This window comes from Aspergillus viridinutans (genome assembly GCF_018404265.1).
Source record: "Aspergillus viridinutans IFM 47045 DNA, scaffold_3, whole genome shotgun sequence".
Taxonomy (NCBI): Eukaryota; Fungi; Ascomycota; class Eurotiomycetes; order Eurotiales; family Aspergillaceae; genus Aspergillus; species Aspergillus viridinutans.
Genome location: NW_025091219.1, coordinates 1035927 through 1060122, shown reverse-complemented (window position 1 = coordinate 1060122; position 24196 = coordinate 1035927). Strand labels below are relative to the sequence as shown.

The 24196-nt window shown below is 49.7% G+C and overlaps 8 protein-coding genes across 8 annotated transcripts; 4 read left to right on the top strand and 4 right to left on the bottom strand.

Moving 5' to 3' along the window:
- Positions 1-821: 821 nt before the first annotated feature.
- On the top strand, positions 822-2087 carry Aspvir_005320 (uncharacterized protein; the record flags this gene model as incomplete). Its single annotated transcript, XM_043268539.1, has 1 exon — positions 822-2087. One exon carries the CDS (start codon positions 822-824, stop codon positions 2085-2087), a length of 1266 nt encoding a protein of 421 aa, XP_043124474.1.
- A 220-nt stretch (positions 2088-2307) lies between these two features.
- Positions 2308-3833, bottom strand: Aspvir_005319 (4-nitrophenylphosphatase; the record flags this gene model as incomplete). Its single annotated transcript, XM_043268538.1, has 6 exons — positions 2308-2976; positions 3060-3151; positions 3206-3274; positions 3386-3407; positions 3490-3616; positions 3751-3833. The coding sequence occupies 6 exons, from the start codon at positions 3831-3833 to the stop codon at positions 2308-2310; spliced, it is 1062 nt and encodes a 353-aa protein (XP_043124473.1).
- Positions 3834-4096: 263 nt separating this feature from the next.
- Positions 4097-5493, bottom strand: Aspvir_005318 (replication factor C subunit 2; the record flags this gene model as incomplete). The annotated part of the gene is made up of 4 exons (XM_043268537.1): positions 4097-4261; positions 4359-5165; positions 5226-5304; positions 5366-5493. 4 exons carry the CDS (start codon positions 5491-5493, stop codon positions 4097-4099), a joined length of 1179 nt encoding a protein of 392 aa, XP_043124472.1.
- Positions 5494-6013: 520 nt separating this feature from the next.
- On the bottom strand, positions 6014-7807 carry Aspvir_005317 (M18 family aminopeptidase; the record flags this gene model as incomplete). Its single annotated transcript, XM_043268536.1, has 6 exons — positions 6014-7026; positions 7086-7178; positions 7234-7369; positions 7445-7546; positions 7611-7672; positions 7732-7807. The coding sequence occupies 6 exons, from the start codon at positions 7805-7807 to the stop codon at positions 6014-6016; spliced, it is 1482 nt and encodes a 493-aa protein (XP_043124471.1).
- A 1796-nt stretch (positions 7808-9603) lies between these two features.
- Positions 9604-11590, top strand: Aspvir_005316 (WD40 repeat domain-containing protein; the record flags this gene model as incomplete). Its single annotated transcript, XM_043268535.1, has 4 exons — positions 9604-9932; positions 9997-10124; positions 10179-10765; positions 10826-11590. 4 exons carry the CDS (start codon positions 9604-9606, stop codon positions 11588-11590), a joined length of 1809 nt encoding a protein of 602 aa, XP_043124470.1.
- Positions 11591-12468: 878 nt separating this feature from the next.
- Positions 12469-13474, bottom strand: pdx1 (putative pyruvate dehydrogenase complex component Pdx1; the record flags this gene model as incomplete). Its single annotated transcript, XM_043268534.1, has 2 exons — positions 12469-13268; positions 13396-13474. 2 exons carry the CDS (start codon positions 13472-13474, stop codon positions 12469-12471), a joined length of 879 nt encoding a protein of 292 aa, XP_043124469.1.
- A 330-nt stretch (positions 13475-13804) lies between these two features.
- Aspvir_005314 (uncharacterized protein) lies at positions 13805-14855 on the top strand (the record flags this gene model as incomplete). The annotated part of the gene is made up of 2 exons (XM_043268533.1): positions 13805-13860; positions 14054-14855. 2 exons carry the CDS (start codon positions 13805-13807, stop codon positions 14853-14855), a joined length of 858 nt encoding a protein of 285 aa, XP_043124468.1.
- A 480-nt stretch (positions 14856-15335) lies between these two features.
- On the top strand, positions 15336-19388 carry Aspvir_005313 (cohesin subunit SMC1; the record flags this gene model as incomplete). Its single annotated transcript, XM_043268532.1, has 6 exons — positions 15336-15366; positions 15418-15511; positions 15567-18531; positions 18582-18889; positions 18949-19315; positions 19371-19388. The coding sequence occupies 6 exons, from the start codon at positions 15336-15338 to the stop codon at positions 19386-19388; spliced, it is 3783 nt and encodes a 1260-aa protein (XP_043124467.1).
- Between the last annotated feature and the right edge of the window lie 4808 nt (positions 19389-24196).

Here is a 24196-nt window from a genome sequence, read left to right as displayed (position 1 = left end):
AGGGGGCGTAGATATCTTTGATACAGGGAAAAGGGGAAAAAGAAAAGTGCATGCAGAGAACCCCCAGACGACCATCAGCTTTTAGTTGAAACAAGCTGGCTAGCGCTCGCTCTGCTCGCTCCAGCTTTGGCTACGCCAAATTACACTTGGGCACAGTTCACTGCGGTTCGGACCTACGGCCCTCACCTTAGGTAACATTAATTCTCTAGTAGGGAGATCAAATCATCACCTAGTATTAATATTAAATTATCATCTAGTAGAGAGATATTAATATTAAATTCTTATATTACAGGGATATTAAGTTATTATCTAGTAGGGATATCGAATGCCATCTATTATTAATATTGAATATCATCTAATTGTCGAATTCTCATCTAGTAGGGATATCAAATCATCAAATTATCATCTAGTATGGAGGTAGGACCTTTAGGGGCCTTAAGAAAGGTGGTAGGAAAATACAAAATTAAGGCCTGAAATAAGAGGCATAAAGGCTAAACCCAAAGAGGGAATTTCGCGAACAAAAGCTGATTATTAAGCAGTATCCACCGTTATTTCTTTATGATAAGAGTAGATATTAGGACCACCATAAAAAGGACCTGATCCGTCTAACCAGGCCCCACCTTAGTCCAGGTCGCACTCGCATGAGATAAAGGCAGTGCGGCTACTGCCTGCTACCTAATTATCTATAGATAGTTGTAGGGCAAGGGACTGGCCAGGATTTGGAGTAGACTAGAACTATCGGAGAGCGGAGAGTCGATTTCTCCGCTTACTCGCGGATTTCTTCAGCTTGTTTTCATGTCCAACCAAAACAGCTGCAGAGCATGGAGAGCTGTCGACAACGCGCTTCATACGCGTCATGGCGAATAGCTACATTTCGTCAGCTTTTTCTCACATCTACAAATCCTGTATCGTCCAATCCCATCCTTCGGCGTGGAATCTCAAGCTCCATCGGCCGGGACGAGTCGCGAAGCCCAGAATCTCAGAATGAAGCCGACGCTCAGGAGCTAGATAGTGGCAATGTGAGGAACAACGGGGAAGCACCGTCTCAAACAGCTCAATCTGTCCGTCCTTCGCAGCTACTGCCTCAATCGCCCTTACTCACAAAAGCCCTTCCCGGAGTCGAGAAGAAGCGCAAGCAACGGCCAACTCAGTGTGATGCAGACCGATTACGTCTCAATCCGTGGGCAATAGCACTGGCATCGCCTCTACGTATGTGTACAGTTACCGGAACTCGTTTGCCACGGGAGTTTTTAACGGATTGGGGTCTGGTCCAACGCCAAAACGACGAGGGGCTCTGGTTCATGCCTGTCGGTCTCCTACGAGACGAATTATCGACATCGAAAGTCGCGCGGGCCGATCGAGATGATCAGGCCGAACAATTATCCCCAAAGAACAAGTCGCTACGCTCCCTCACTCTACGAATTATCGACCGTCTTCCCCTGCTGAAGGACTTGACGATACCGCTTGCGCGAAACAAGAGTGGGAGGAGGCCTTTGATTACAAGACTGGTGCCCTTTCGATGGAAGCACCCGCTGGGCCCCCTTACAAATCGAGAGGAGAAACGGCTGATTTGGCGGGAGGACATGCCTGAGTTCGTTCTCGAGAGAATACGGAAGCATGTCCTAAAGAAACTCAAAGACATGTACGCTGCGCAGAAGCGGTCGAAATCAAGGCTTGGGTCTTTGAAGATCATTGAGGTCGAAGACAGTTCTTACGATGCTCTTTTGGAAAGCCTAAGACGCTTGGAGAAGATCGAGCGCATGGAATGCGGTGGGGTGCTGATCATGGGCCCTCAGTTGGAACAACGCGAGAATGGAGATTCTTCAACCGCTCAAAAGCAGGTTCACGACCACGAACCAGCAAAGTCTCCGTATCCGGACTTGGTGACCCTTCCACAGTCCCAGTCGAAAGTACCCGTCTTTGACCTGACTGAGCTATTGTCTCAAGCCGACCTAGTAGAAGTCAGGGACTATGGTCCGCTGTTTGGGAACACTGCTCTGGTCCTGAGCCCAGACAACCCGGCGGCCGTTCAAGCTCTTCTGGCGCTGTGGAAACTGAAGGCATTCATCAGGCCCCAGGAAGCATGAGCTGCTTGAGTACTCCGGACGCCTGTCGAGCCGTCAAGGGCGTCTAGTGTTACTTGCGCGTTGATGTGATTCCTTTGATGATAATTTTATGTCAAATTATATAACAACTCTATGGGATATCTTGATGAGATCTATCGACGGTGAATCTCGCCTCGAGGTGCCTGTACCGGGGGCCAATGCTTGAAAGTCAGCAATGGGAGACGTGCTCGGTGGTGTCACTTCACTTCGCTTCTAAAAGGTCGGAAAGTTTGTCTAGGTACACCGAAGGCCGAATAGGCCCAGCTAGGAAGTCTTCCTTTGAGCTGACTCCAGTGAGGACACCCAAAGTGCCTCCGAGTTTGCCTTCTAACCCAAACCGGATGTCGGTGTTGGCACGATCTCCCACCATACATGTCCGAGATCTGTCGAACTTGAACTTTCCCTCGATCGCGTCCATCATTGCCTGGTTGGGCTTGCCCAGCGAGACAGGCTCCTGGCCCAGCATCATGATCAGCGGCGCACTCATGGAACCCGCGCCGGGGAACAGCGTTCCTGAGTTCGGAAGTGTGGAATCGATATTGGTCGCAAGGAACACCGCACCACTTTTGATGTAGTGATATGCGAGAGCCAGCTTCAGGTAGTTCAGGTGGAAGTCCAGCCCTACGAGAACGACTCCGACCTCGGGATCAAGTAACGATGGGTCCCCAGCTGCAATGAGCTTGTAGTCGTCAGGTCTCACTTCGCGACGATACGCGGGATCTGTGCCTCCAATGAATGGAACGTTCTCCGTTTGAAGCTCCTGCTCAATCCCCGTCTCTCCGACGACGAAAACCTTTCGCTTATTCTCTGGCAGGTTGAGGATACGGGAAATATAAATGGATGCGCTGTACGAGGAGGAAAAGATTTCTTCCTGATTTCTTCTGTTAGTCTGGTCCGGTGTACACGCCCTTCTACTCTGGCCCAGCCACGGCAAGCTTTCGCTTGAAGACGTACCGTTGTGCTAGGGATCCCCAGCTTCTCCAGCTTCTTCTTGTAGTCGGCCCGTGACTTTGTGCTGTTGTTCGTGACGAAAACGACCTGCTTGCCTGGCGGATATGAGTCTCTAGCTCACAGCTTCTCCCCGGCAGGTGTGCGCATACCGTTGCTCCTCAACATTTCCAGCGTCTCGACAGTCCCAGGGAAGAGGTGGTCGCCGGACCAGAGGACTCCTATATCAAACATTCTGTTCAGCAATCGCCGCAGTGAATTGGATAAAGTATTCGCGGGATCATCATGTCCATAGGACGGAATACGAGTGAGCGAACGAGGGCAGCACGAACCATCGCAATCGAACAGAAATACCTAATAGATCCAATCAGCTTTTTGACCAGGACAAGACGTACAAAGTTCATGCCATTGGAACATGTTTACTGTGTAGACTCACATCGAATTTATCCAAGAACTCCTTGATCTCCTCCTTCTTTCCTGTTAGATAGCGGGGTGCGGGCGTCATCGCGGGGTACTCCTTAGGACTCTCCGGAGGGGCCATTCTGGTCTTTCTGAACTCGATCCTGATGCTTGGGTCCAGGAGAATCATTCGTAGAAATATAAAAGAGAAGAACTTTCAGGAATTGGCTGATGAGACCGAAACCCAATCCAAGTACTTCAGTGAGTGACTGTTAAGCTGCGGTTTCGGTCAGCTTACCTGTACGCTGACTGTTCGGACAGATGCGCGAGCGGGGCCCACACGTGGTTGTGGGGCATGGCCAGAGGATCCGAGATGCCCATGCTTCATTCATACTTAGGGGGCAGAAGTAAAAGTAATATTGATGATTGCAGGGTGGTTCCGAAGTCTTCCTTTATTTTATAATATGCACTCCTATAGCACTTCGGAATTACCTTACCATGAGGAGATTTCGTATTAAGCGGCACATAAGCAGTCAGGGTTCTACTCATGCTGGAAGGTCTTCAGTACATTCTATACATTGGACAGTGGTCGCCATGTTTGAAATTAGTGGCTGAAATCCTTGATTGGGTGTAGATCAATAAAATCATGAGCCGCCTAGGATGCCTGATATCCGAAGAGCAAGATCTAGTATCGACAAATGTTCGTCTGCCCCGTCGACCAGACGATTGTCCATCTCAGAGAATGCGGTTACAATCTTGTTCTTTTGCATGTCCGGTATAGCATCGTTGTAGACAATCCGTCGGTACAGCTGCCCATGGTTAGCATCTTTGACCACGTGCAGGATGGAACCTCGCGATATGTGCAATTGACGGAGCCTTGTACAAGGGAATGGCAAAAGAGCTTACCTGCAAGACAAGCTGGCCCGCACTCCACCCATCCGCAACAATATCCGTGACGACGGCAGAGACAGCCTCGTAGGAAGACCCCAATTTCTTCGGCTGCATGGCCTGAACGAGTCGATCTATAACACTTTCAGGCACGACACCGGCAATCTCTTCGATCATTCGCACAGTGATAGTTTCCGAGCTGGCGTCTGCCATCTCAGAGTCCTCGTCCCCATCTTTCTGACCCGTCGGACGTCCAGCGCCTACCAACCGGGCCGCACTCTGCATGTATGTAATGGCACGCCGTAAATCACCTTCGCCACAGCTGATCAGCTTATCAATGACGCCCTCATCAAGCTTCAAATTCTCCAATTTGGCAATATGCGCCAAGCGCTGCGCTGCGGCCGAATTATCCAGCGGCTTGAAGCGGAACTTGCTGCATCGACTGGCGAGCGGCTCAATGATGCGTGTGACGTAGTTGCAGACGAGACAGAAACGGGTGATCCGGCTGTATTGTTCCATCGTGCGTCTGAGTGCAGATTGTGCATCTTGAGTCATGCTGTCCGCCTCATCCAGGATGATGATCTTGAACGGTGGGCAGGGGTATTGCTCGAAATATGATGGGTCCAATCCGGTGGGCTGGCTGAGTTGCGTGCGGGCAAATCCCTTGACCTTTTCTCGGACAATGCCAATACCACGCTCGTCTGAGGCGTTCAGTTCGAGGATACGTGACCGATAAAGAGCAGGGCCGAATAGCGATTTCGCAAGGGCGAGGATGGTTGAGGTCTTTCCTGTACCGGGGGGGCCATAGAAAAGCATGTGAGGGAGCTATTCCTGTCAGTCATGTTCAACTGTAAATTTATTTTGGTAAAAAGTCTTATGTCGTACATTTGAAGCTTGTAATGTCCGTTGAAGGACTTTCGTGGTGTGGTCTTGCGCGGCTACATCATCGAGGGTCTTGGGCCGGCTATTGATTCCCGTTAGAACAGCCATTGCGTAGAATGGACAATAGACTAAACATCACATACTACTTCTCAACCCATGGCTGCAGTCGTGTCTGCTCCTCCTTTCCATCTGTTGGCTTCTGCTTCGAGCTGGTGGATGCTGCGGCTGCAGCTGCAGCTCGGGCCTTGTTGTTAAAGAAATTGACAGCCATGGATAGCTACTCAAATATGTGAGACCGCTTGAAGTTAAGTAATTCAGAACCTTCGATAAAACGCTCTCATTGAAACTAAGATGGGCTCACCCAGGAAACGTGTCTGAGAGACGCGTCTACACGTGATACGCGATAGACCTTAATATTGGAAAGACCGCCTGCCCATTAAAGTAAGAATACGGTCGGTAACATTTTGTCTACGCAAATGCGAGAAACAAAGTTAAGGGAATCTATTGCTCCAGATCAAGAGCTTGCTGTGGATGACCTCTCAAATTTATCTGACATAGTCGCGACTTCTTATAATGGGCGCCCTGTATCGTTGCCCTTGGTTTCTTCCCCTCGTTGGTGAGGGGGCTTTCAAGGCGTGATAGTGAGATTATTGATGCTTGGCGACGCTGGATGAATGTCAATAGCTTATTTTATTTCTAGTTCATTCGAGTATGAGGAAGGCTAATCCTGCGCCTCTGCATGCTGAATGATAAGATGTGCGATTTCGCTAGCAGGCATTTCAGGTTGATTTTCAATCGACCAGAATCTGTTTAGAAACGCTCGAATAGTGTTTGAAGAAGCTGGTAAACAGGCGGATCGAGTGTCCCACATCGTAGGTACCGCCAGTCTCACGGATGCTGTGCATGCTTAATTGTGGGTTACCCAGATCAAGGGTCCGAGCACCTAGTGCAGCAGACAACATAGGCCCAATAGTGCTACCACAGCTGGAATCGTTGCGAACAACGAAGAGCTGCAGAGGGACTCCCTCGCCCCCGTTTTCTGCCGCCTTTTGAGCAACTTCCTGAAGAAGAACAATGCCAGGCGAGTTTGTAGCGTAGCGAGCGTTGGCGTTGATTTTGATGACAGGACCCTTGTTGATCTCTGGACGGTGATCGGATTCGTACTTCGCAGCGTAATTTGGGTGTACTGCGTGAGCCATATCGGCGGATAGGAGAAAGGAGGTAGACAAAGTCTGCTCGTAGGCTGTAGATAGATCGCCTGGGTCGGACGAAGATGAAGGGAGAACTGACAAGCGATGGATGACGGCGGGAAGGAGGTTTGAGTCAGCGCCCTGAGCAGTACGGCTTCCAATTTCCTCATGGTCGAACAGTGAAATGAGTCGGATAGACGTCTCATCATCCAGTGCCGAGGAATCCGTAACAGACTCGATCAAGCCGACAGTGGCGCAGAAAGAGCTGTTGAGATTATCCAGTCTAGGTGAAAAAATGAACTCCTCGTGCATGCCACCAAGGCAAGATTTTTGGGTGTCAAACAGAATCATTTCGAAGTCAAGGATGTCGACGGGCTTGACACCTGCCTCAGCCGCCAGGAGCTCGACAAAGTAGGGATGATGACGCTCAGTTATCGCCTTCAGAGGAGAAAATTCTCCCTTACCCTCCTGCTTGGCTTCAGCGTCTTTGGATTCCCCGGTACGGTTGAGCTCGGCTGCCACAAGGCCAGCAATAGGGAACAGCTGAGTCTCTTTGTTGAACGAGAAAGTTTCCTGGCGGTCAAGATGAATAGCCAAGGTAGGAATGCGAAGGACTGCAATTGAGGTCAGCTGTCGCTTCCTTCCGCAAGAGACTAACATCGGGGAGTGTTACTTGGACGATCGATCTTAATCAATTTCTGCACAATGGAGCCATCGCTGGTCTTAACCATAGCGCGACCCGCAACTCCCAGGTCACGGTCAAACCCTGACGACCATTAGTTTTGAGTGAGCTGTGTAGGGATAGAGTGCAGTAAACGGACATGTGTGCCAGATGCCTCCACCATACGTCTCAACACCAACTTGCATATAACCCTCTCCGCGCTTGTTGCTAACAGGCTTGACTCTCAGAACAGGGGAGTCTGTGTGCGCACCGATCATGGAGATGGCATTGCCAGGCTACAATGGGCCGACACTTTAGCTTTTTGACCGAGGAGGCTGTATGCTGTGTCACCTGATGTCGTGCAAACATACCTTCCATTTCTTGCCTACTGCAAAAGCTACGATGGTTGAGCTATTGCGGGTCAGATAATACTTTCCGCCAGGTCGGCATGTTGAAGCCCATGCGTCTTTTTCCTGTGGGGAAAGAGTGAGACGATTGATATTGACAGGGATCTGCGCCCCTAGATATAAACCGTACCTTGATTTCCTGGAAGCCTGCTTTAATGAGGAGTTCTTTTGCAGACTGCACAGCATGAAAGGCTAAGAATTCGCGCTGCTGTCAGTTCCAGTCTCTGGAACCATAGGGAAGGTATATTTACGAGTTGGAGAGGCATTGACAAAGGACAGAAAGTCCAAGGCGGGCTGCTTCAAATTTTGCGCGAGCTTAGAGGTCATCTTGAAGGAGTACCTTGTTGGCTATCGGGTGGCTTATGGTGAAGTCTGGAGTAAGTGGAGAGGAAGGATTATCTATTTGTTGGCATGAGATCGGATCATGGATAGGTATCCTCCAACAATCTTGGCGGTCAATGTGAGACTAACCATGTTCGGTAGTCTTATAGCAGTGAAGACATGGAAGCTATAAAGAACATGATACATAGTAATTGATGACTTAGTCTGTGTACTAATTATTAAACTGAAAATATGACATGATCTGATGATCCTATTTTTAGTAGCTCCATTTGTTTGTCGTACAGATATATCCCACTCACGTGGTTTCTTTGTTGATCTTCAGTGTCAAGCACAGATCCGACTATGAACAAAAGCTGAGATGTTTCACACGATCAATCTCATCTGACATCTCAATCAGACAAAGAAAGGTAAAAAATAGTGGAGGCAATTGTCCAGAAGATCAGATGCAAATATAGTAACTATATATACTTTCATATTGTAGTGCACTATGAAGTAGCCATGTTGAGTTTGAAGGATCTGAGTCTGAAGTGTCACAGTGGTGTAGCGAGGTACCTCTCTAGATAGATGAAGAATCCGAAGAGATAAGGTATGATTTCATCATCAGATCAGTCCATAGACACGAGGAATTTCTGCCGTAGACAACCGCTCAGCTGGTGGTAGGATCGACAAATGTTCATGACCAAAGAAAGAGTTTCTTTGGCTGCAGAGATGGAAAGTAAACTCTCCCTTTCCCCATGCTCTGGCCCGAGCTCTTCGTCGCGTCGAAGGCGCGTGGAACGACAGGCGGTCGCGCAACCGATAGGACAGTTAGTGCGCCTGATTGATAGGGCACAACAATCAATGACAGGCTGAGCGCGCCCTTCTCGTTAGGTATACTGGCGCTTCGCGTTAATGAAGGGGTTTGGTTATTGTTTTCAGAAGACGCCAATGTAGGCAGATATATTGATTTCAATCATCAGATGCAATTATTCCCATATTTGGTAGGGACTGCATTATTGTAACCAGTGTTACTGTGGGCACCAGATGTAGACAACTGAGTGATCTGTGTGCTCACCACATGGTTAGTCAACATAACGATAACAGTAGAACAACATCCCAACCAAGTCAGACTTAAACAAGCTCATAGACAGAGTTTCTACCGTAGTTCCTCATTCTACAACAAATTCTCAGACATAGGATCCATGGCAATAATCAACAAAGATAATCCCAACACGTTGATCCATCAGCCAACCTCCTGTGTCCCAGATAGGCTTAGTGCTCCCGACGCGTGACCGGGAGGGATGGAATCCCCTTCGAAACTCCGTCACCCCCCAAACGAGAGAGCCCGTAGCCCGCCCTTGGATTGCTTTCGCTACTTATCAGTCTCTCATAGCTCACCAGACGGTGGTCAGGTCGCTTTCAAATGACCTCCACAAGTTACCAGATTCCGTCAAATCAGCCTTGGGTCTGGTGAGAGAAAGTGAACGGTACCTTGCCCGCCATTTGTCGCTCCCTCAAGTCCTTCAGTTATTTATTGTTCGGAGCGGAGTAGAAAGACTTGCCCGTTGCTACCAACAACCTTATTTATTCTGCGAACCACCAGCTGTTAGGACAACCTGCGATTCAATTAGCAACACGGTCCGTCGCTCATCGGCTTGAAAGCGCACAATCATACGGTTTCTATATATCTCTCCACATCGTCACCGGACACCTGGAACCTGTCGCATCACCTCGCTGGTCTCTCCTACAGTCGATACCAACCTCGAGCGCTTGCGCCCCGAATAGAAATTACGTTTATGAGTATGGGCGACAACAACAAAGATCTGGATTCTCTGGCTGCTGCTGGCGCAATGGCGGCCAAATCCACTATGAGATCGTCGGAGAAAGTCCCCAATGCCTTGAATATCGCATCCCCTCCCGGATCAAGGACGCCTCCCAGCATGCCATCGAAGAAGACGATTTTCTATCCCGCTACATCGGCAAGAAGACAGAAGAGCCACAGTAGTTCCGAACCCGTTGATCCCAGCTTGCTTGCGAAGGCTCTGAAGGAGTACGAAGATGCAGGACGTCCTCGGGAAAGAACTCCTGGAACAAGCCCCAGTAGGAAAAGACAACGAGTATACGGCGATCGGTGAGCATCATGATACATTGTATTGTCTCTTTGATGGGCGATGACTGACCGAAGGCGCCCGCAGGTTTATACCAAATCGCGAGGGGCAAGATCTACAAGCAACTTATAGCTTGCTCCATGAAGATGGATGTCCCTCCACTCCTTCCAAAACGAAAAAGCGCGCTCCTCACTCGGAGCTTCACTTCCAAAAAAGTATGTCTACCACGGGACCTTGATCGACTCACCTGGAGCTGACATTGCTTGTAGCGGAAGAAGCAAATAGAATGTACTCGCGCGTACTCAGAAGTGAGCTTTTTGGAAACAGCGTCCCACAGGCCGATCTGGATTCACTGTCTCCTGATCCATTACTGGGAATTCCCAACGGTATTAATGAGAAGACACGCTCTCACACACCCCCTTCACACGCCATCTCGAACCTACCACCCGCCAGTATCACGCCATCGACGCCTCACAAAAACCTCTTCACTTACGCTTCTCCGAGAATTGGATCTGGTCAACCAACACCATCCAAGACGCCTCGAAGTCAACACGGTCCCAACTTAAATGTGCGATCAGAACTTTACAGTCTATCGCCGATCAGATACGACAGTCAACGTATCCTTGAGACTCCTCGCAAGCAGCCTCGATACGTCAATAAAGTACCCTACAAGGTTCTCGACGCACCCGATTTGCAAGATGATTTCTACTTGAATCTGGTCGACTGGGGCAGTAGTAATGTGCTAGGTGTTGGCCTAGGCAATTCGGTGTACATGTGGAATTCGAATACCGGCCGGGTGACGAAACTCTGCGAGCTAAGAGATGATACTGTCACAAGTGTCAGCTGGATTCAGAGGGTAATGAAATCTCTCTATACGTTGGCAAAGATTATGTGTTTCGGAACTGACATTGGACAGGGCACACATCTTTCGATAGGAACTGGCAAAGGTTTTGTACAGATATGGGATGCGGAGCACTGTCGCCGTCTTCGGACAATGATTGGACATACCAATCGTGTGGGGGCTCTTGCTTGGAACGATCATATTCTTACGTCAGGTTCTCGGGATCGACTGATCTTTCACCGTGATGTTCGCTCCCCAGATCAGTATTTACGTCGACTGTCCGGCCATAAGCAAGAAGTTTGCGGTCTCCGATGGAACACCGAAGATGGCCAACTAGCTTCAGGCGGAAACGACAACAAACTTATGGTGTGGGACAAGCTGAATGAGACGCCGCTCTACCGCTTCTCGGACCATACCGCGGCCGTAAAGGCCATCGCCTGGTCACCCCATCAACACCACCTCCTCGCCTCAGGTGGAGGCACGGCGGACCGGACCATCAAATTTTGGAACACTGCTACTGGTTCAATGATCAAGGAAGTTGATACGGGTAGCCAGGTCTGTAACCTGGCATGGTCGAAGAACTCGGACGAAATCATCAGTACACACGGCTACAGTCAGAACCAGATTGTAGTCTGGAAATACCCGCGCATGGAGCAGATTGTGTCGCTAACCGGCCACACTTTCCGTGTACTCTACCTTGCGATGAGCCCCGATGGACAGACGGTCGTAACCGGAGCTGGTGACGAAACGTTGAGATTCTGGAAGATTTTCAATAAGAGATCAGGAAGAGAACATGGACGGGAGGGCGGCAAGCTAGCGGAATGGGGTACGATTCGGTAATACCGACGTTAGGACTCGAGGTTATCATGACCCTGCAGCATGTTTCACATCCCCGCATGGTTTTCGCATATGCATTAGACATGGCGTTCCAGGACATTGGCGTTGCAGCAATCCTGGGGATACTTTTGGTCTGTTTAAGGGAGGAGTTTTCGCTTCTTTGGCATCTTTTCGCATTTTGTTCGTGGGTCTACAGCATTTTCAACGTGGGGACCAGGTGCTTCTCTTTTCTTCCCATCTCATCATATCTTCCTGGCATGTACCTTCGTCGACTTTGCTCTTCTGCACTTCTTTTCTTGCCACGCTCTGCTTCTCGTCTCAGGCGATGTTTGTTATGCATCTGGCCTCGAGCACGATATTCTTAACTCTTTCTGAAATGGTATAAGCGGTGGCGCTCATGGTGTTCACACAGGTGGGAGGGACTGGTGTTGCTCATGGAACGGGTGGGCTTCAGTGGCCCCCAGAATGAACTTTTTTCGCTCATACTTGCATGGTGATAGCCGTATCTTTATCTCTGCTAAAATTGATGATGACATGATACATACAACTGCATGACACTTGGAGCTCCTTGATAGCGCTTTCTTGCTCTTGGCAGATAGATGGGTTGGCATACAGCTTTGAGGTAGGAGAGAAGCTTGGAAGAAGTTTGTGATACCATGAAAAACTAGGTAACTAAGGTAGTGTCGAAGCCTAAGCTAAAGGCATTCTAAGATGCTGGGAAGTGGTTGTCTTTGCTAAAGTAGAAATGCTAGCTGCTACGGTACATGGATGAATTGTATATTTATCTCATTAGTGCTACACTGAAAGGCAATTAGCCATGTTGTAAAAAATCGCTGATTATTTTTGACTACTTACTTTCAACAGGTATATGAACTAGAGATCTATAGGACAAGCCTTCCAGGCTCAACTGTCAACAGGGTCTTCACCCGGTCCAAGAAAACCCTAGCCCTCGTCTCATCACCAACAGGAACGGTCAAACTAAACACATTCGCGGCGGAGCCTGCGGGGTATTCCTCCATGGCTGCCTTACGGGGTGTCTTGTTCGGAACCTTGCCGCTGAGGATATCGATGATGTCTTCCTTGGCGGGCTGAGCGGGCTGATATTCAGTTGCCTCCAGGGCATTCAGCTCGGGAACATAATCGCCCCGGGACGTCTTGACGGGCTCAGCGCCGAGGATCTCATCAAAGAGCTCGTCTGCGGAGGGCTTGGTGCGGGGGGAACGGGGGAGGTCGTCGTTCGCCAAGTCGGTGGCCCGGGCAAGGAAAGTGGATAGCGGCACGGTGACGCCGATCGAATCCTTGATCTTCTTCTGGACGGAGAGCACAGTAGCCAGGGAGATGGAGACGGCTACTGAGACTGTGGGTGGGGGTCTGGCGATGGGTTCCTCGACAACTGGGGCCTTGGTCTCGGCGGGTTGCGGGGGAGCTGCGATCTTGATGTTGCTTAGGTCGAGGTGGGAGAGCTTTTCGAGGCGGGAGGCTTGGCTGGATGGGTAGTCGGTGGGAATGGAGCCAATATAGGCGAGGACATCGCCCTTGAGGAGACGGCCCTTTGGACCGGAGGCGGGAATCTTGGAGATTTCGGATTCTGGGATGCCCTTTTCATGGAGAAGCACTTGGACGGAGGGATAGAGGGGATAGGCGGGGTTTTGCGTCTGGACTGAGGAGGAAGAGTTGAGGCCTATCGATTTCGCAGTTAGCGCCTGTAGATTGCATGCTATACGTATACTTGGGATGTCATCGCGCATTGGTTTGTTTCCAGTATCGCACCCAATTGAATTGCGTTTTGAGGTCGTTGGGTCACTTACGTCTGGTGGTGCTGATTACCCGGGGTTGCCGTCTGGCAATCATGGCCGACACACGGCGCACGGGGAAGCTGGAAGCCATCTTGCTCGATCTCGCGTCTTGATATGGCTCAAAGGTGCCTTTTCAGATCTAAATGTATCTCCGAGAGCGCTTGGCGCTGAAGCTGGATTCGGAAGGCTTGAGACGAACGAGAGGTTGTACCCCGTCGATTAAGCCGCACAGAATCCCTGATAGATCAAGCCGCTGCAAATAGTAGACCGCGTTTCAATGTTAGACGTAGAGATCCATGAAGGCAGGATCAACCGCGATAAGATCTGTTTGTTCTTGCTCTAGATGTTGAGGTTGTTGGGAGCTCACCGGCGGCCCGGACGGGAACATTTTTCTGCCGCGGAGAACGACCGGAGTATTGCGATGCGAGCGGAAATTGACGACGGGGAGAGCAACGGAAGTTTGAACTTGTTTTCAAGGTTAGTCGTCCAATTTCTGTCGATCGCTTTCTTCGAAGATGCTCTCATCGCGGTGCTGATAGCATCTTTCTGATTGCTTGATTCTCATTACAGGAGCGCCTCTGCTAACGTGATGTGATTGCTTTCAGAGTATAGGCACTACAATGATTCCCAGGTCATTTGCCTTTCGGGCATTCGCACAACATTGTCCTAGGACATCGATATTACTAGGTCCACAGTCGTTACCGACATGGAGGTATTTCTCTTCTTGTGCTCCTCGGGCCAAGGCTGTTGTCAAACCCACGGCACCCCGTAATCCTTCAAAACCCTCGCGAGAAACACTCAAATTTGCGGGGAGACGACCCGAGGGATTCGGTAAACTAGAAAGGAAGGTTGCGAAAGAGGGCGACTTATTACTTTTTAAGGCACCATCACATCGCTTCTATGTGTTGGGTGCTTACGGTATCGCAGCATTCTGCTTGGCCTACTCGGTCTACAACTCGAGTATCGTCTTCGGAGACCCAGTTGTAGCTCTGCCGATGTGGCAAAAGAGTCTATTTGGTGGCATTTGTGTCATGATGAGTGTTATGGGAACAGTCTTCATTGTCAAGACTGCGCGGTTGATCAAGGCAGTTAATGCCATTCACTCGAACGGCAAGACATACCTCCGCTTCACCGTTCGAAGCATGATTCCTTTCCGAAAGCCATACCAGTTTGACGCCCTACCTCGCCAAATAGCCTTCTCTCGGCGTCTGGTCGTCTCCCCTGAATCGCTCAACCCACAGACGACTCCAAGTGCTCAACTAGCTAAGGTGAGCATCTACAGAGCGCCTTTGACAAAGATGAGCCAGGTCTTCTGGAAGGGTTTCCGATCTGTCCGACAGCTCTTTACACAGGAGGATATCATCCTCTTGGAAGTCGAGGGTCAAAAGGGTGTTTTCCGAATGGATTCAGCTGGGTACATATCCGAGGATTTTCTGGTGATTGGGAACCCGGTGAGCATCAGAAGCTATTAGGATATTTCTGCGTGACGAGGAAAGGCGTTCTCGAGTTATCTCCCTTCTCTACTGTTTAACTACAGAGCTTTTCGCTTCTGCTTTCAAGCCTTGAATACCGCATCGAGGCGCTTTCTTGGCCTTCTGCCATCATGAATGTTTGCGCCAAAGATCCTATGTACATAGATGTAAATTAGATTTCGAATGAGAAGTTAAATGAGAACAAACAAAGAGGTGATCACAGCTTTCATTTCGTAGTTGTTGAGACGGAGGCTTGAAGCACGTGATCTGCCGCCGTGCAGGGCAGCGCGCCCTTAGGCTCCGAGACGCGACTCCATGATAGCCAACTATCGCGCGGGGTCATCCAAACACCACTGCTGTCAGTCGCTGCTCCATCGCTGCAGCTATATTGCTGAGTGAATCGGCGCGGGCGTCTTCATTCCCGTTTGAGATTTCAATTTTGCTTCTGCAGTCGCGAGACAGTAGCTGCCTTATCGCAAGATGGGGAAACTTATTCGCCTTGAGCTTTTCAGTACAGGCTAATCCAGTCACTCGTCGGCGAATAGTGCTAACCATTCCTTAGATTTCAAATCCTACAAGGGACATCATGTTTTGCTGTTTGGAGATGCCTACTTCACATCAATTATCGGACCTAATGGGTCTGGCAAGTCCAACTCGTGCGTATCACATAACCATCCGCCGCAGGGTCATTTCCGCGCTGACGAGATTTAGGATGGATGCAATTTCTTTCGTCTTGGGAATAAAATCCTCACATCTGCGGTCTACGAACCTACGCGATCTCGTCTACCGTGGCCGTGTCCTGCGCACATCGAAAGTCGACGCCGATGGCAACGCTACCGATGCGGTACCGAACGGAGAAGAGCAAAACGAAAACGGCGTCGACGGGGAGGATTCGCAGGATCCTAGTGGATTGAATGATCCAAAAACCGCATGGGTCATGGCCGTGTACGAGGATGATGCGGGCGAGGAGCAGCAATGGCGACGGTCGATCACAAGCTCCGGCGTTAGCGAATACCGGATCAATAATCGCATCGTGACTGCGCAACAATACAACGAGGCTCTCGAGGCGGAAAATATTCTGATCAAAGCGCGCAATTTCCTCGTCTTCCAGGGTGACGTTGAGGCGATTGCTTCGCAGTCCCCCAAGGACTTGACGCGGTTGATTGAGCAGATTTCAGGAAGTCTTGAATACAAAGCTGAATACGAACGTCTTAAGGCAGAAGCTGAGGAGGCTGCGGAGCAGCAGACTATCCAGCTCAACCGACGGAGAGGTATCAATTCTGAAATTAAGCAATACCAGGAGCAAAAGCGTGAGGCCGAAAACTATGCTAGGAAGGCAGAAGAACGTGATCAGGCTGAGATCACTCACATTCTCTGGAAGCTTTTCCATTTCCAGCGTTTGATTGATGCGTCCAGCGCGGATATCCAGAAGTACCAAGAGGAACTCAAGGAATATCGTCGCGGAGTTGAGAAATACGAGAAAAATGTTGAGAACGCCAAGGTAGAGCATGCGAAGGTTGGCAGAGATGTGGCCAAGGCAGAGAGGAATATTATCAAGAAGGAGAAAGATATTGAAGAGGCGACCAACGCCTTGGTCCCCGTGGACGAGAAGGTTGATATCACCAGGAAGAAGGTAGAGAGGTTTGCCTCTCGGATTGCCGAAATCGGCAAGGAACGGGATTCTCAGGCGGCCAATGTGAAACAATTGGAGAAGGACCTTAAAGTCGTCGAAAAAGCTCAGGCTCAGTGGGAGGCTGAATGGCATAAGACAATGAGTAAACAGGGCGGTCAACTGAGCGAATCTGACCTGCAGGAGTACAAAATGCTCAAAGAGGAAGTCAGCAAGCGATCGTCTGCGGAGCAACTCAATCTTGACAATCTAAGGCGTCAGAGAAAGACGGAAGCCGAGGCCTACAACAGTTTGAAGAGCAAGGTTGACTCAACGGAGTGGCAGCTCAAGAGCTTAGAAACTGATACGCAGACCTTGACGGAGCGCAAGTCAGCTTTGAACGACACGGTCAAGACCACTTCTAAGGAGATTGACCGCAAGAAGAAGGAATTGAATGCTCTTACCTCGGAGCGCTTGCGCATCTCTCAGATGAGGACAGAGCTTGAGGAGAAAGTCCAGGTCGTCTTGAAAAAGCTTCTTGAGGCTGACGATGGCAAGAAGCAAACAGAGAGGGAACTAAGAGCTAAGGAGCTGATCTCGACCTTGAAGCGCATCTTTCCTGGCGTGAAGGGCCGTGTCAGTGATCTTTGCAGACCTAAGCAGAAGAAGTATGCCGAGGCCGTCAGCACTGTGCTGGGTCGTCACTTCGATGCCATCGTCGTCGATAACGAGAAGACAGCCAAGGAGTGCATCCAGCACCTGCGAGACCAGAGAGCCGGTCAGGCAACCTTTATCCCTCTTGAGACCATCCAAGTCAAAGCCTTCAACTCAAATCTGAAAGGCATTCACCGAGGAATGCGCCCAGCTATTGAAACGGTGGACTACGATGACTCCGTTGCAAGGGCCATCAACTATGCCTGTGGAAACGCCATTGTTTGTGATGATCTGGCGACAGCCAAGTACCTTTGCTACGAGAGAAACGTAGACGCAAAAGCCGTCACACTCGATGGAACTGTGATCCACAAGGGAGGTCTAATGACTGGTGGTAGAGGCCCCCAACAGAATTCAAAGCGATGGGAGGATTCCGAGGTTGAGAATCTTCACAAGCTCAAGGACAAACTGATGGCCGACCTCGCCAGTCTGCCTAAGGGCCATCGCAGAGGCACTGAAGAAGAGACTCTGCAAGGTGAATTGGTGGGTCTGGAGCAGCGCCTAGCCTACGCGCAAGAGGAGCTCAAGGCTCTCGAAAGAAACCTCAAGAGCAAGCGAACGGAATTAGATTTCGTGAAGCGCCAGCTCGAAGACTTGCGGCCCAAATACATGGAGCGCCAGGAAGCTCTGGAGGAACTCGACCAGACCATCGCGCAATCGCAAGAGTCTGTCAGCAGCATTGAGGACGAAATCTACCGCAAGTTCTGCAAGCGTCTTGGTTACGCCAACATTCGTGAATACGAGGTCCAACAAGGGTCTTTGCAAGAGGAGGCCGCCCAGAAAAAGCTCGAGTTCACGACGCAGAAGAGTAGGATTGAGAATCAACTCAGCTTCGAGAGGCAACGACTTCAGGCGACGAACGACAGAATTGCCAGCCTTCAGGCACAGCATGAGCGGGATGAGAGTCTAATTGAGGAACTCAAAGCCGAACAAGAGCAAATCCGGAATCAGCTGGATGAATACAATGCTGAGCTGGATGTCCTTAGGGAGCGACTGCAGGAGCAGAAGGAGGCATATGCGCAATCAGCGGAGAACCTCGCGCGGCAGCGTCGAGAACTTCAGAAACGCAGCAAGGACGTTGAAGGCATTCTAAAGAATGTTAGCTCCTTGGAGGCCGAAATCCAACGTAACTCGTCCAGCCGATATGCTGTTTTAAGGCGCTGCAAGCTCGAGGACATCAACATACCTCTCACGGAGAACTCTAAATCGCTTGACCAGCTGCCTATCGATGACATTGTTCAGACAGCCGACCCTGATGCAATGGACGTCGATGAGGAAGCCAATGACGGAAGTGGTATAGTGCAAGACTATGGTATTGAGGTCGATTTTGACTCGCTAGGGGAGACTCTCAAGGAGGTAAGTACTATCGCACCGGCTCACATCGGACAGAAACTCATCAGAAACAGGAGGGCGACGAAAAGGTTGAAGAGGAACTGCTCGACAGAATCAAAACCCTCAACAGCGAGTTGGACAAGATGGCACCGAATACACGCGCGATGGAGCGTCTAGAAAGCGTTGAAAACAAACTGCGAAGCACTGAGAAGGACTTCGATGAGGCACGCAAACGGGCTCGGAAGGCCAAAGAAGATTTTGAGGAGGTGATGCGAAAGCGATCAGATCTCTTCAACAAGGCGTTCTCTCACATCTCGGAGCAAATTGGCCCCATCTACCGTGAGCTGACTCGCAGTGCCAATTATCCATTGGGAGGGCAGGCGTAAGTTTTTGTTCTGCAGATATGATTTTTGGTGCACCTAACTGAATCTTGAACCACAGGTACTTGGACATTGAGGACTCTGACGAGCCATACCTCGATGGTATCAAATATCACGCCATGCCTCCTCTCAAGCGTTTCCGGGACATGGAGCACCTATCCGGTGGTGAGAAAACTATGGCTGCCCTGGCTCTGCTCTTCGCCATCCATTCTTACCAGCCATCGCCCTTCTTTGTGCTGGACGAGGTTGACGCTGCCCTTGACAATACCAATGTGGCTCGCATCGCCAACTATATCCACGACCATGCGGCTCCTGGCATGCAGTTCATTGTCATCAGCTTGAAGACTGGACTGTTCCAGAACAGTGAAGCATTGGTTGGTATCTACCGAGACCAGGCTGAAAACAGCAGTAAATCCTTGACGCTTGATGTAAGTTTGCCATCATTCTTGGAGCCGCCAATTCGGGTACTGACCTCTCTCGCAGCTCCGGAAATATAACTAGATTGATTTCTATACCACAATTAAGCCTGCCTCGCAGGAGTATGATCCGGTTACTTCCCATGGCCTTGTAGAATAGTTCTTCTCCTTCTCCCTTTTTTCTTCTATCTGCTTTGTTATATCCCTTGATGACTATGATTTTCTTCTTTTCCAAACAGTCGGATGCGGGAAGGTTAATGACAAAGGCATGATAATCAATGGAATCAACTTCGCCTTTGACTCTATGTTTCTCCTTGTAAAATTGGCAGAAAAGGGGCATTACGCCGGAGGAACGGTATATTATTCTGCTCAACATACTCAACAGAGTATAAACGCCACAACATAGACTACCTCGTAGTACTTTCGCAAAAGAGCCACGCGAGTCCGCAGGTAATGACCATATCCACCTTAGCTGTAGGTAGTTACTGAGAAGTATGACTTGAATGCAGTGTGACGTGAGGTCAAGCCGCACGCCTAATTTGGACCTGCGCGGCGACTTAGCACAGGCGCGTCGACTGTCCATTCTGGAGAACTGCCTGCCGCATATCACAAGTGGTTGGCGCAAGCTTCCCTGATTTACCGGCGGGCATTAGGGGGTTTGCAGTTATAATTACAAGGGGGGTTTGCCACATCGCCTGCTGTGAAACGCAGAATAATCAATAAGTTCAAGAATAATGGGACGTCAGTCAACGAAGATTGGGAGGACCGCACCACCCTCAATCTGCTTACGATATGGCTATGGCGAGAGAAGTGCTGAAATGGGAAGCTAAGCGCTTTTTCAATTCCTTTGAAGCTGCTTGCTGGGAGTATCTTTTAATGCTTGGTAGCGGCAGTGCAGCAGTACGCGCACAGGGGCTCAGTTATCGGTCCGTCCCGTGCCATTACGATGGACAAGGCCCCTTGCTACGGAAACAGAATGGTGGAAGGCCATGATAACAAGGGGTCGATCATTTCTCGTCGCCAGTTATCCCAAGGAAGATTGCCTCCGGGTCCCTTGGGTGCAGCGCTAGGTGACGGAAGAGGGACAGATTTGCGGGATCATCAGGAAAGGCTGGCTGTGCTTTACGAACTGAAGAACAGGTTGCTGACTCGATCCGGGATGTACTGACGAGCCTGTCGAGCTGGGTAATGATGGATTTGTGGAGGCTGGATTGTCGCCCTCCAGAGCTGTTGCCTTGTGCTGTATCCATGGTGACCCGCCTCGCGGCAGAGGCATGACTGCAGAAAGTTATTTCGAGGCAATCTATGCATGACCCATCGGCAGCCATAGCTCTAAACCTTAAGGAAGAGCTCTTTCAAGTCACGAGACTCCAAACGTCGATATGTGGCCTAGGCTCCGACCAACTATTTTTTGAGATTGTCCTTCCCCACCAGTAATGATCTGAAGAATTTTGAGATCGATATGGATATGGAGTCATTGTCCAAGAGATCATCACCTTTGCTATAGTGAAGGGGAACTGGATCCAAAGACACATAGCTGGCATGGCAATGATGCTTCGATAGCTCAGCCGGAGGCAGATGATTCTTTCGATCTGAGAAATCTTTGTATTTCCTCTTCCGATCACTGTATGGCGCAGTCCAAAAGTTCAAGGCCACTGAACATCCGTAGCCCCAAGCTGTTGGTGAGTCCCAGAGAGAATTTGATTCCCGTACAAGCGCTGTCAGTGATCGCTCAAAAAGTTTATCACGCGAGTCAGTGGCCGAGGTCTAGTGAACTGTTCGAGTTACCCAGGCTCCAATTACGTACACAGAATGAAGCACTATTGGCTTTGTGCTCCATAGGAGGTGGAGCGATTGGACGCACGGAGAAAAGTAAGTCGCATTGACGGATGTGTGGCATTTGTAGTATGCGCATATCAAGAAGCGGGTCCCCACGCTTTCAGAAGATTATTCTCAACCTCAATGGCGAGCGCCATCAGAGCGGCACATCTTAGATGGTCGGCGGATAGCGGATGTACACCATGAGCAATCCGTATGCTGGCTATGATTAGCATTGAATTGTCGGTGAGAGAGATGGATAGTTGATCATTAGATGGAGAATTGTATCTGCCCCCCATACCCGAGCGAATCGCTAAAAATATTTGGTCTTCAACGATGGCAGAACGACGCCGCGAGAAGGTGCATCATTATAATCCAATCAACATGCAGGCCAAATAATTTCTCGGTTGCTGCAAGTGCTCAGACATTTATGCAGTCAATTGAAGACCTCTTGCAGCGGCGTCATGAGTAGAGACCCCGCGAGAAGGATCATTTCGCTCGCATAATAGCCAACGAAAGCATATCAGGTTCACTTGGATATTAGTTAGCGGAAGAAATCTCACCGCTTGGAGGGTGATTGCTCTTCGCTCCAAGCCCAAAAGGCCTGGACCTGACAGAGAGGCTTGAAGTTGTCGAGCGCAGTCCAGACAGCAGCCACAAGTCACCACATGCAGCTGTTCCAGAAATTGGAACAGCTGACATTGCATGGATAATCTCAACACAGAAAGGGTTTCTGACAGCAGCCACAAGTAAGCTCAATGTGGTACCCGGTAGAAAGTCGATGGGTAGAGGCATTGTTTCAACTGTGATGTTGACAAGTGGACGAGCGCGAAGAAACATAAGAAAAAAGAAAAAGAAGAATCCATTTTTCCCCGCAAAGAAGCAAGGGAGCCATGACTGTTTTCTGTGTTTACTTTTTCTCCCAGGTTGATAGGTACGTTTTTATCTCTCCTCTTTTTCTTGCCAGTGGCGTGAGCTGCATAACAAGACCATCAATGATGATGTGACATGTCACTTCGCCTCGCATACGGAGAGGTCTGTCCGCACTCCGCAGTTTGCATTCTCAGAACTTAGAACTGTGTTGGCTTTTGTTTGCTTCTGCCCTTCGAGGCAATCGTCCATGCAGTCGGTTCTGAATCTCTGCGAATCAGGTCCCAACTTGATCGCTGAGAACATAAAGCCATATCCCATAATGAAGCAATCCTGTCGAAACCCTTCCTTACTACAGGGCAAGGTACTGTTTTTGCCTACCATAGAACAGGATATGAAGCTGCGAATATCAACTGAAACGCAATGGCTCAGGGCTATGGTTTTCTTGAATGACAGCGATAGATAGACCACTAGCAGGAACCAGGCACAAACCTTCTTCAGCAGTGAAAGCCTAATCCTGAGACATCCGCTCATGGCTCAGTAAGGGCTGGAAGATTAGCGGTCGGTCAGTTTACTGTATCATCCTTAAAGTTAGTACGAGAGTTAGAATGTCAGCTCCAACTGCATACAGCAAGTGTTGACTCCAGTGAGTAGTCAAGCGGAACTGCTTCGAGAAGGGTAAAGCAATGCTGATTCGATTAAGAATCGTCCGCATTGGTGGAACAGCTAGCGGTTTACCTCTCTAAACGTCCTGCCCATGGCTGCTGTTCCGGGAAGTCAAAGAGATCCAGTTAGTCCACACAGCTTACCAAATACCGGGGACCCGAAGATTTGTGTGGATAGATACCTTGTGGAAGGAGCTAAAGCCTTTGAGGAAAAGGGCGCTAATGCACTCTGCTTCAGACTGTCCGTGCTCCAAGCCCTCCCCGCAGGCGACCAAAGCGATAGCTCTTCAGCCAGCTACCCTGTCTTCCGGCATCTGAACTTTGCATTCTGGCAACTCTCCACGGCTCGATTGAAAAAGAAAGCCCAGAGAGTTGCTGCCGCTAAACGAGTTGGAAGGTATTGAGCAAAGCCAGCGGATAACCATCGAATGCGCAAGCATTGACCAATAGCTGAGGCCTACGTTAGACAACAACTTCCATGTAGCTGCACTGATGCGCATGCTTTGGACAGCTGACGACAGAAAACTGATACGTTGACTCCGCTCTTTGATTCGGTGGGACACATCTGTGATTGATGGTGCCAGACGCCTGTCTCCACAGGCTATCTAGATGGCGCAGATACAGCAAGCTCCGTCGGCGGACATTGATTGCCACCGAAGTCCGAGCAACAAGATCCTCATTCTGGTCATTGGGACGGGCATCTTTTTCCCGGCATGGAATTGAGTAAAATCGTATGTGCATTGAAGGCGAGCATGTCGCTGCTGTGGTCCTAAAGTCGTGGTGCGCATCAGGACATGGCCCTGGGTGACCCTGTTACACCTGTGATCTCAGAGGCGTCATGAAACTCAGCGCTGTGTCAGAAGGACGACTCTGACGACAATGGTGGTCAACCATTCGCTTAGGGGAATAGCGGATCCAAACCTGGGACATGGTTCGGATCAAACAAAAAAGGGAATCGCTACTCCCTGCTAAGATGTGCCCTGACTTCTTAGGCCGCAGGCTAACTCTAAGCTAGCTTCCCCGGCCTTAAACTTAGCCTAGATCATTAGTTGCTATTGCTTTTTTTGGGTGCATTGACGCGCTCGGTAGCACTATTGACGGACCTTCCATCTAGCTGGAAAGGCGCTGTACGGTCACAGACAAGTCTTGGATGATCTTCATGCTCAGGAGGCGACTTGTTGATTCCCGGATGGGGACAATCTCGTAAATAGCAAGCATCCTTTTGTCCTCATTCGGTGATTGGCGTCATTAGAGGCGTTAAGACCCGATTCCGTACCAGAAGGTATGTATCAATGCCCCATCTGCCTAAAACAATGGCGGCCATGCATCAATGGGACCTTTTCGTACAGTCCATAGTGCCATTTCTGCATGTATCTGTCTGTATTACATTAGGCTCCGTGTTGAATCCCGCCACCGAAGCCGTCAGTGATGTTAGTGAAATTCTAAAAGCTCACATGGGATGATTCGTTGACCAACTCTTCAATAGGCGTACTTTTTTCCACACTGCAATTGGCCATTCGGTTATATAAAGTAGCCCAAG